The 11,323-nt window shown below is 62.9% G+C and overlaps 1 protein-coding gene across 1 annotated transcript; it reads right to left on the reverse strand.

Annotated features, from left to right (window-relative positions):
* Window positions 1-4,809: 4,809 nt before the first annotated feature.
* On the reverse strand, window positions 4,810-11,058 carry RNF208 (ring finger protein 208). The gene is made up of 2 exons (XM_026064094.1): window positions 9,871-11,058; window positions 4,810-8,371 (listed from the first exon to the last, which is right to left on the reverse strand). Exon 2 carries the CDS (start codon window positions 7,553-7,555, stop codon window positions 6,734-6,736), a length of 822 nt encoding a protein of 273 aa, XP_025919879.1. The 5' UTR covers window positions 7,556-8,371; window positions 9,871-11,058; the 3' UTR covers window positions 4,810-6,733.
* Window positions 11,059-11,323: the final 265 nt, after the last annotated feature.

The following is an 11,323-nucleotide window of genomic DNA, read 5'->3' on the forward strand; positions in this document are numbered from 1 at the left end:
CAGCCCTCCCCCACCTTCTCACCAGCCTCTCAACACTCCTTTGCAGCCCCCCCAAAATCCTATTGCAGCCCCCCAAATGCACCCTGCCATCCCCATGTCTTCTGACATGCATCCACTCACAAAAAGCCCACAACCTCCCACTGCAGCCCCCCCAACAAGCTCCCATCACAGCCCCCATATGTACCCCCACATGCACCCCTCACCCTGCCTGTCCCCCAGCTTGGCTTGCTCCCTGCTGGCCACCACTGGGCAGGGCTGCATGGGGCCCCCAGCCCTGGGGATACGGCCCATCGCTGTCCCCATCCCTGCAGAGTGGCCTGCCCACTCAGGGCTCCATCCTCCTCTCCCCCCACCTGGTCCCCAGCAGCACTAAGGGGGACAGTGAGGTTGCCGGAGCAGCAGATAGAGAAGGGCCAAGTGAGGGAGCTGCACCGGTGCTGTGCCCTGCGCAGGCACCTCGGGGTGCCCAGCTGAGCTCTCAGAGCATCGCGTGCACAGCCAGCCTCAGGGCATGCACCGAGCGTGCCTGTTCTCACCTCCCATATGACCATTGCAGCAGGGCCGGGATTTGGGGATGCCCGTCCAGCTCAGGTCAGAGGCATCAGATCACTTTGGCCACTTTATCCAGCAGCAGCTTCTCCCCTTCCGCCTCTGCCTGGCTCAGCCCTGCCTGCAACAGCATCAGAGCTGCCCCGTGTGGGGGGCTGCACCGACGGGTGCCCCCACAGCCGCGAGAGCGAGGGCTGGGTGGCTGGAGGGCCAGTGGGAAAGCAGTGAGGCCACTGGGAACACGCACACACGTCACGCGCTGGGAGCTGGCTTTGAACGCAGAGCCACCGAGTCAGCAGGAACCGGTGCCCAGCGCTGGCGTGGCTGTCGGCAGTCCTCACACTGGCTTTTTAACCCCAAGAAAAATGCCTGATCTCAGCAGTCCCTCCCCGTCTGCGGGGCCAGCGCTGCCCCAGGGACCTGTCACAGCCTTTCACACTCTTTGCATTAACCTGCCAGCTAGCTTTTCGTCCTGGGTTGCACTCTGTTGTGAAAGGCCTGGCACTGAAAGAAGTCGTTGCAAGCAGCTTCCTCTCTGCTAAAATAGCCGTTTCGGGTGTGTGGCTGCAAAGGATCCAGGTTTGAGCATGCAGGCTGTGCTTCCCTAAGGAGGGCACAGCCTGCCTGATGTTTAGCCATCTCCCTTCCCAGCCTGGCAAAAATAAAGCATGTTGTGCTCCCGCAGGGAGCTGACCTGTGGGGCCAGATCCTCCCCCAGTGCACCCCGAAAGGGAACCAGCCGCTGTTGGCGTTGTGCAACCCACTGGGGAGGGGACCCTGTTCTGTGCCCCGGCCGTTGCAGGACAGCATGGGAGTACAGGGTATTTGCAGGCTACAACAGCTCACGCCACTGCTGCACACCCAGGGGCAAGCTCAGGAGACCTTCGGGCTCTGGGCTGGCTTTTTGCTGCTGGCAGCCCACGGTTCATCGCCACAAGGAACGCAAAGCTCCTGCTTTACCCCTAGCCCTGCATAAAATACGGCACCAGCCAGCTGGTCTGAAGGAGCTGATTTTGGGGAGGAAATATCTGGGAAACATCTCCTGAAACCATGCCAAATGAAGTCCCCATAAGGGCATCTCCGGAGAGCTACCGATTCCCGAGGGAATGGCCCTTTCCACATGCGATTAGGACTATTTTAACATTTAAAATGAGGCCATTTGGGGAAGGTTAATCCCCAGGAGCTATTTAACTCTCCGAGGACCCTCTCCCATCACAGCCCACCCGTGACACTGGAGGGGTGCTGGGTTGGGGGTCTGAAGTTGAGAGAGCCCGGAAATTCACTCCAACCCAGGACAAAGATTTTACAACCAGGCGATTTTAAAATTAACTCATCATGGAGCAACCTTTGCTCACACGGAGCCAGATTTGTACCATAAACTCTCCCACAGCAATCTGTCTGACAGTTTAAGCAGGCCAGTGGGACTTGGAGCACTTTGAAAATTGAGCTTGGAGACAGAAAGCTGAGCTTGGTCTCAACAGCCATGAAAGTGTTTTGGGATGTCAGAGTAACTTTGACAGACTTTTAGTTCACTCAAAACTGCTACTTGGGTGCTCCAAAACCACCTCATAGTTTCCATCCACCTGCAGCATGCTCAGGCTGCCCCTCTTTTGGCGTGCGCTCATTTGAGATTAATAGGGCTGGAAAAATGGGCTGTCACCCAGCACTTAGTCCTGAAAGGCCCTGTTTCTTCATTAATTGCAACTCCAAATCAAATTAGCAGTTTTAAATTTACTCTGTGCCCAGGAGGCACTGTGGAGAGGGGAGGACACGCTGTACCTTTCATCTTTACATAATAAAAAGGGCAAATTCTTGCTTCAAGTGCAAGATTCCCCACCACTGCCACCTCTGCCCTGGCTCGACGAGGGGCGGTTTTGATCCCTTTGGAGCTCCCAAAAGACCTCACTGTGCCACCACTGCGCAGTCGGGCAGCTAGAAGTGTTTGACTTGGGCCAAAGTCTTCAGTACTAGATGGGAAGAGGAAGATGCCAGTCCTGGAAATGCATTTGGGGCTGCACCAGCCCTGTGCCCTGACCTTGTTCCTGCAAGACCTGCTGGGACCACGGCAGAGCTCGACCCTCTCTTTGCTTTTTGCATCTGGGCCAGGGCTTTGGGGGGGATGTGGTCTGTGGAACAGGAACTGCTGGGCGCCCCAACTCTCTGGGGCTGATGTCGGCGCTGGTGCTGGACTGTGCTAGCCATCCGTCTGCAGTGTGGGGAAGCAATGCTCCTTCATCAGTTGTAGTGACCTAGCCTGAGTGGTAAAAGGCCAGAAAACACAGCCTGACCCACAAAACACCCAGCACTGCTGCCAGGGCAGCATGCGTGTCCCACATCCATTAAGCGATGGCAGGCATTCGGGTGCAGAGCCGAAGGAGCTGGGTCACCACCCCGTGGCGTGCTTGGGGCCAGGGACGGCACAGGCTGCATTATTGATGCTGTAATTCAGCACCAATGGACTGTTAAATGGTTTTGTTTTCACCGGAAAGAAAAACCCCTGAAGTGCTGGGTGCACTCCAACAGGGCTATGGGTGCTGGACAAGCAAACTCTCGCTGCCAGCGTAAGCCATGCACCTGGCTGGGAGCCCGTCACCAGACCCAGTTTGTCTCCTTCCCTTTGCCAAGGCAGTATTTGGGCTGCTGGGAACTGGCAGTACTAGTGCAGAGCTGGAAGGGGTGAGCTGGAGCTAAGCACCCCTCCAGCACGGACAGGGCTGCGGGGGCACAGGGGTCCGCAGACTTCCCGCACTGCAGGGCAAAGGCTCCCTGCACTTCACAGGCTGCCCCAGGGGCTTCCTTTGGAAGCAGACGCCCTAACTACATGGCGTTCACGGAGCACAGCAACAGATAGCATGGATACGTGAGCCCAAAAGGCCTCTGCAGGTGTGTGCACACACTTGCGCTCATGCACACACAAACAAGCATCCTCATGCATGCACACACATGTGCACATGCCACCCTGCATGCATGCAGCCTTGCACCAGCCCTGCTTTGGCCTCACCCTTGGCTCTGGCCAAGAGGAGGCTCTTTCACATTGCTTCCCTGGTTAAACAGAGTCTTGTGCTGCTCCTGCCAAAGAAAGGTGCCCCAGGGAACATAACCTCAGCTCTTCCTGACTCCCTTTTGTCTGCCCATCCCAGATAGAGTTTTCCCATTGCAGTAAACTGTTTTTGGAGCAGACAGTGGGTAATTCTTGCAGATCCCAGTTGCACGTGCTGCCCCAGGCAGGATACTACCCCCTGGGGCCATTCCCATGCCTGATCTGGACCTTGCTGCCTGGCAAGCAACACAGCAAGGGGCTGCAGGCGCGGCAGAGCCCAGCAGGTGCATGTGCATGACGAAGGATTCGGATTCACACAGAACATCCTCCCCAGTATGGAAACAGCTTCCTGGCACTGGCGTAGCAGCAGTGCTGTGGCCGGCACGTGTGCTGGCTGGTGGGCCATGTCCAAGATGCAAGAGGTTACAAATTGTGCCTTGGGTTTTCACCCGCACCCCTACGCTTCCTCCCGAGGGTGACTGAAGTATGAAAACAGCCAGTCACATCCATCAGCGGCTCAGGATGTTGTTCCTCGCACCCTGCTCGGAGATGCAGTGCCAGGGCGGCCCCATGCCTGCTGCCCATGGGGCTGCCAGCCTGCCCGGGTCCCCCTGCGCCATGCATCCCAGCAGGAAGCCATGCACGTGCTGGGCGTCTGCCACAAGGGCCAAGGGTGGCCCTGCCTTGAGGTGGGACCACAGGCAGTGAGCATGGAGCAGCCAGGGGTGCCAAGAGCCCTTCCACACCACTAGGGAAGGAACCAGAAACCTCCCAGCTTTTTGCAGATTTTGGTATGGATGGGGACTCTGCTTGCCCAGAAAGAAGGCTGGGCAGATGGGGGCCAGGATCCCACCAGGGGGCACCCCAGGGTGGTGAGTCACATGCAGTGAGACTGGGGACTAGGCAGGGATGTGGCAAGTCCAGGGAGAGGACCCAGTCATTTCAGAGCCGAGCGCCAGGTCAGAGGGAGAACTTGCAGCCCCTCTTTCCTGGAGAAAGCCCTTCTTCCAGGGATCTTATCCCACCACTTGSCCCAAGAGCCGACTGGGACAGGGTACTGTGTGCCCAGAGATACGGGGGTGTCATCAGCTTGGGGCCTGGCAGCGGGAACTCTGGTGCCAGCACAGGCATGCGACATCCCAGCAGTTGGGCTGGTGCCTGGGCCCCGCTCCTCCCCGCTGCAACACACCACCGAGATGCTGGCTCGCCATTCGTTCCAATATAATCTTTATTGGGGAGATTGATCAGGGTTGAACAAGGCCGGGTATAAAACATGATCATCATCACAACCAGCAGCGGGAGGCATTGGCAGAGCAAAACAGAAACGATATCGGCCCCTGTTCTCCGAGTCCCCTCACCCTCCCCTGCAGGGCCACAGGCAGAGGGGCTGGGAGCGAGGTGGTCCCCAGGGCTTTGCTAGCAAAGCTGGTGGCATCGCCTGCTCCCTTGGCAGCCCAGGGTGGGCAAGCCCAGCCCCAGCACCGCAGGAGGAAGGGACGGTTTGGTCCCTCTCCCTGGATGGATGCTGGGCTTCGGCCAGTGTCAGGAGCTGCTCTTCCCTCCAGAAGCGCCTGCGTGCTGGGGCAGGAGAGGGGCAGCTGCGCAGGGCTCCCACCTGCTTGCCTGGTGTCCTGGGATGGGGAGGCACACGTGTGCCTCCCCAGGGCTGTGTCGGTCCCCAGCCTCCTCCCCTTAGTCCTGTGGCTGTCCCGGGGTAAAGCTCTCAGCCCCTCGGGAGCACCTGCAAATTATGGCTTTTTCTTTTTCTTTTTTTTTTTTTAGGTTTGTTTTTTTGCTTTTTGGCAGCAAACTTACCCCTCCAGATGCCCTGGAGAAAGCAAGGCTGTACACAGGATGCTGCCACCCTGCCAACCCCGCCACATCCCCACAGAGACTGCTGAGGCTGGCGCTGGTTATACCAGAGCCCCTGGGCTCCACTCACCTGGAGAAGGGACCATGGCCAGGACTGTGGCCAGGAGCCAAACTTTGCCTCAGGCCCTCCCTGCCTTGGCCAGCTGAATTGCCCTGCTCAGCCCAGGGCTGGGTGGGAGCTGGGTGGTTGTATCGGAGGCACATGAAGGGCATCAGACCCAGCGTGGCGGCTGCATGGCTGTGACCCCGAGCTGTCCTGCAGGACGTCGGTGTGGAGCCTGGGGGTCCCCCCCCAAGCCCCATGTGGACAGGGCCTCCAGAGAACGGGCACAACTCAATGCCTTTATTAACACATAGCGGCCTGGAAGGGGGAGGCCTGGGACAGACGGGAGAAAACAAGAATCCTCCAAAACGAGGATAAACTGGAGCTTTCCTCAAGGGCCTGCGGAGGAAACTGGCCGCATGTCTACTCGTAACCGAGGGGCCAGCGCGATGGCTTGACTTGGCTACAACGACTCAGACGCATGTTGGATTGGCCACCAAGATGAAAGCTTTGGCAAATAACTTACAGAGAAGAATGGGCAGCTGGGGGCCTGTCCTCGAGCCCACTCCTGTCCCGTGCTGGCCGGGTGACCCCAAACAGCACCGTGCACTTCCAGGGCTCTTCATCCCGTTACCAGCCCACCTTGGCTGGCCTCGCTGGCCACAGGGTGACGGAGAGGGTGTCACTGGCAGGTCGCCAGCGGGGACCGAGCATCCACTCTCGGCTGTGTCTCAGGAGCCAAGGGGAAAGAGGAGCACGAAGCCACCCGGGGAAGGAGCGCAGAGGGCTGCTTGATGCCCGGCACGGCAACGGGGACAGAAGGGGTGCAAGCCGCAGGATGGGGGGGCTGGAGCCCATGGACTTGCTGATGGACCTGCTCCCAATCCCAACGTTCCTCTCTCCGAGCACCGCCAGGGTGCAGGGGACCGCCACATCCCAGCCCAGGTCCACGTCGTGTCCCGTGTCCACGCCACATCCCAGGGTGCAGCATCCCCCCCAGGCCCCCCAAGCAGCATCTGCCCCAGCGGCAGCGAGGCAGCGGGGAGGGGGGGACAGGCCCAGGATCTGGGCCGTGGAGAGGATCGGCGCATCCCCCCGGCTGCACAAACGGGAAGGGGGGGGGGTGCCGCAGCCCAGCGGTGGCAGTGCTGTCCTCTCCCTCCCACGGGACGGCCCTGCGGGCAGATGCGGCGAGCGGCGTGGGGCGGCGGCGGGGCTGGGCGCGCAGCTTACATGATGGTGCAGGAAGACAGCGGATTTCGGATGTGGCAGGTGCAGGCCGCCCCRCAGTACTGGCGAAAGGTCTGGTAGCAGCTGCGGTCGGTGTCGCTGCTCCACTGCACGGGGTTGGCGGCCAGGGCCTCGGCAGGCAGTCTGTTGAGGATACTGGTGTTCACCGCCAGCGCCGCCAGCCCGTAGTCGGTGAAGAGCACRGTCTCCCGCTTGCAGGTGGGGCAGGAGATGAACTTGTACTTGGGGCAGGACTCGTAGAGGATCTGCAGGCACTCCTCGCACACCGAGTGCAGGCAGGAGAGGATGCGGGGCCGCTTGTTGGTGAAGTTGTACATGTGGCCGCAGGTGGGGCACTCGAGCGGCTCGCAGGGCGTCGAGGGGTGCAGCACGTACTGGTTCACAATCACCTCGTCCGACGGGGGCTGCCGGTGGTAGCACACCTCCGAGCTGCCCTTGCGCTGCCCCTGATACAGTCGCTCTCGCCGCGGCAGGGGGGGAGTCCGGGGCAGCCCCAGGGAGCCGGGGGTAGCGTCCAGYGCAGGGATGTCTCCGCAGGCCTGGTTCACGATGATCTCGGACTCGGACGGCCAGGCGCGCTTGGCCACGAGGGGCGGCTCGCGGCGTGGGGCTGGCGTGTAGCGGGGCTGCGAGGCCTGCAGCTCCGAAAACTTCTCCGGGTGGATGATTTTCATCGCCTCCATTTTAATGATGACCTGTTGCCCTTTCAGACACGACATGAGTATCGTTTTTACATTACTGTCCACTGCTCTGGGATCTCCGAGGGACGCCTGCATGAGGCTAAAACATGCTGGCAGCATGCAGGGCTTTCAATCGCGTTCTGGCCGTGGAGCAGCAGCACCGGGGAAAGTGGCTGGAGCAGGAGCACATCCTGGGGAAACGGCGTGGTGCAAGGAGGCCCTGGGTCCTTCGTCTGCGCTCAGCCCCAAAGGTGCCGCTCACGAGGCTGGAGGCGTGCAGGGGAAGGCGCTGCGCTCACGGCGACATCCTGCCTGCACCCGCCTTTGAGGACAACGCTCAGGCGGGCGATCAAAGCATCTGCTCCCTGCCGCGCTTTGCCGGGATGTTAATAAGATGACATTGCCTGTCACTCCGCAGCTCCCCCCTTTGGTTTTGCTGGCGTTTCCCAGCTGCAGCTGGAAACAGCAAATTGAAGCAGGAGGCTGCGGGGAGGCCAGGCGTTCCCGGGGCTGGGTGCTCACCCAGAGCAGGTGAGTCAGGAGGGGCTGCGGCCCGGGCCGGCTCCCAGCAGGAATGTGGGCAGCGCTGCCCGCGCCGAGGGCGGCCCACACGTCGCCCCAGCCCCTGCCTCCACCCGGCCTTTATTCCTGTTTATGTGCTGTACGATCCTCGTGGCGCTGAAGAATGTGTTTGCAAATTCCTTTGCTCTGACTTCCCGGCTCTCCCACGTGCCGTCACTGGTATCCGCAGAGCCGGCAGCTCCTGCAGGGTGCTGGGCAAGGGCTGGCCCCGGAGTCAGAGAGCATCCCGTGCCGGCCGGCGCTGGGCCACGCTCACCTCGGCTTGCTCTGGGGCTGCAAAGTGCCTTCTTCCCACGGTCCCTACGGGCTCCGGCACCTCTGTCCCCAGCTCAGCTTTGCTCTTGCTGGGAAAGGCTGGAAACAAAAAGCGAGAGGGATTTGGCTCCTAGGCTCTTCAGGGCTCTTCTGGCTGCCAGCATTCCCCCAGGATGGGTGGCTGACTGCATCCTGGCAATTTGTCTCTCTGCTCCCTGAGGCACCGGCCCTACCAGTCCCATCCATCCGCCCTGCATGCTTTGGCTGGCCGACGGAAGTGGGAGAAGCCAGGTATTTCCCCCCAGGCAGTCCCAAGAGGAGGATGGCTGGGAAGGGGCCTGCAGCCCCTCTCCGCCCCAGGGGACATGCCCTCGGCACCAGCCCCGGGCCCATGCACCCTGCTGGGTCCTTCCCGGAGGGGCTCCCCAGCCAGCTTTGCCTTTGCACAGGGTTTTCACTCACGTTTAGCCCCTCCTCTGCTCTGTGGATCTATTTTTACCTCTCTCACTTGCTCCTGATCTGTCCCTGCAATTCTCTCTCCCTCCTTCCGCTCTGGCCCTGCTCCTCTCTGCCTCCGCAGCCTCCCGCTCTTGCCCAGGGGCTGCCAGAGAAGACGTGTTTGGGGGCAGGAGATGGGGATGGGTGCTAGTCAGCCCGTGGCCATTTTCTTCCTCAGGCAGCCCAGGCGACAGCCTGCCTCTCCTCTGGGAAGGGCGAAGGCGCTCTCCTCCATCATGCTGCAAATCCTGTTAGCGGGATGCCTGCTCCAGTCAAGCCCTGCCAGGCCTGATGGAGGTGGCCCAAGGTGGCCATCTGGTTGTGACAGCAGTCCTCAGGGTCGGGGAGAGGCCTGCGGGTTTCAGCCCTTTCCCACCCGCTGCATCCCTGAGAGCCGCTGGCTGCTCCACGGGCAAAGCCGCTGCCCAACCCCAGCCTGCGTGTTCCCGTGGGGATATGCCCTGGCTGCAGGATGGGGTCCCGTGGAGCACTGTGCCGCCCATCCCAGGGACGGTGGCCTGCACCTTGTGCCCCGTATCCCATGGCCCCGAATCCTGCACCCTGTGCCCTGCAGCCAGCACACGCACCCCCACGCCAGGCAGAAGCAGCTCCCACGGGCTGGCGGCCCGCAGTGCCACGCGGCGCTCACACGGACGCTCACCCACGGCAGCCGATGGGCGCCGGCACGGCAATGCACGCGGGCGGGCAGCACCCTGCACCCTGATCCGCAGCCCCTGTGCTGGCACACGCCTCCGTGCACAGCCCTTGCACAACGCCCCTGCCGTACCCCACGTTCTCACCAGGCAACGCAGCCCTCCTGCCACGCGCGGCACCCACCCCGACGTGCATGCACAGACACCCGGTCAGGACCTTCCCGCCGGCGCACGCGGTGCCCCGCTGCAATCCCCGTGGATGTGCACACCCCGGCCGCGCTGGCACGCGCATCCCCACGCAACGCTCGCCCCCCTGCCCCACGCAGCGCTGGCGCACTCACGGCTCAGCTGTGCACGCACTCACATCCGCACGCCCGCGCGCGTGTGCCTGGTGGGCAATGCCTCCCCGGCGGGCAGGCTGAAAGGACAGTCCCTACCAGCGGTTACCTGCGTTGGGCTGCAGTGCTGGACCGCCGTGCCATGGGCAGAGGATCCCGGTGTCGCTGCGCCCCTGGCTTAGCCCCCGGAGTCCCTGTCTGTCCCCGGCAGGAGCTTGGAGGCCTGAGTTGCTAAAGGTTATCTGAAAGGCGGAGCGATGCCGGCCTGGCGCTGCCTGTGCAAAGTCCTGGCTCCCTGGGGATGCTGGCAGGTCTCCACAGCCTCCCCAGACCTCGCCACTGGGCCGCCCGTCCAGTCCGGCTTCCCGCGGCCCCCCCCACCTCCGTCTCAGGCGGCTTCCTCGGCTGTAAACCCCGCAGGGAGATTATCCCTGAGCAGCAGGGCACACAGGCAGCACTGGCCGAGCCAGGCTCCTCTCCAGCTCCGGCTGCTCCAGATGCTCCGCAGAGGCCAGATGTCCGGGGTGCCTCGGGGTGAGCAGGCTTTCAAACCCGCCAGGTAACGCCGACGATGGTGCTGTCAGGAAGCCAGCTTCCGCGCTGCCGCCTGTGCCTGCATCTCCGGTCCCCGTGATGTGACTTGCTCCCCCCCAGGGGCTGCAACGCTAGCGGGCAACCTCCTCCGGCGGGGGCCGCGGCTCCTGCGCTGCCTCCACCGCTGCTGCCTGCGCTAGGCAAGCCGGTGCCCCCGCGCTGCCCGGCGCGCCGCAGAATCGCGCTCGCCCAGATAAGAGCTGATGCAACACTCCCGGCACGGGGTATCTGCAGGCTGCGGGGCTCCCGGCAGCACGCAGGAGGCTGCAGGCTCCTCCGCCGCGCTCGTCTCCGCAAGGATGAGCTCCTCAGCAGCGCAGCAGGTGCAGGGCCGCCTGGGAGAGGCGGCCTGGCTGGATGCTCTCCCTTGCTGGCGGCTCCTTCGCCCTTTCCTCCAGGACACCCCGGGGCCGGAGGCTGCTTTTGTGCCGCCCTGGCGGCTCGTGGAGGCAGCCGCCCTCCGCTTCTTCCCCGCCGGGGGCCGACTGGCGGCGGGGGCTGCTCTCTGGCCGCCACTCAGCCGGGATGCTGCGCGCCGAGGAGCTGCTGGTGCGCTGCGCGCTCTCGCTGCCTCGCTCCGCGTCTGCAGTGGGTACTGCAGTGATGCAGCCGGCTCACATTTCTCTCAATCAGCAGCGCGCGGAGCCCGGCGGGCCGCAGTGCCCTACGTCCCGCGCCGGCGCCCTCCCCCTCTTCATTCATCAGCCGGGGCCTTCCCGCGGCGGCGGGGCTCCCTCCGGGCGCCTGGGGCCCCGCTGGGGCCGAGGGGGGCCCGTCGCCCGCCGCTGGCCGGCCGGCTGCAGCCCTGGGCGCGCGCAGCGCACGCTGCGGGCGCCGCTTCCTTCCTCCCCCTCGCGCCGGCTCCGCCATGCGCGCGCCGCAGCGAGGCCCCCCGAGCCTCCCCGGCGGAGGCCCCGAGCCTCCCCAAAGACGCCCCCGCGGCCTCCTGCCCGTCAGGGTGCCCGGCC

Source organism: Apteryx rowi, unplaced genomic scaffold (assembly GCF_003343035.1).
Source record: "Apteryx rowi isolate R43461 unplaced genomic scaffold, aptRow1 scaffold_1011, whole genome shotgun sequence".
In the NCBI taxonomy this organism is placed as follows: domain Eukaryota; kingdom Metazoa; phylum Chordata; class Aves; order Apterygiformes; family Apterygidae; genus Apteryx; species Apteryx rowi.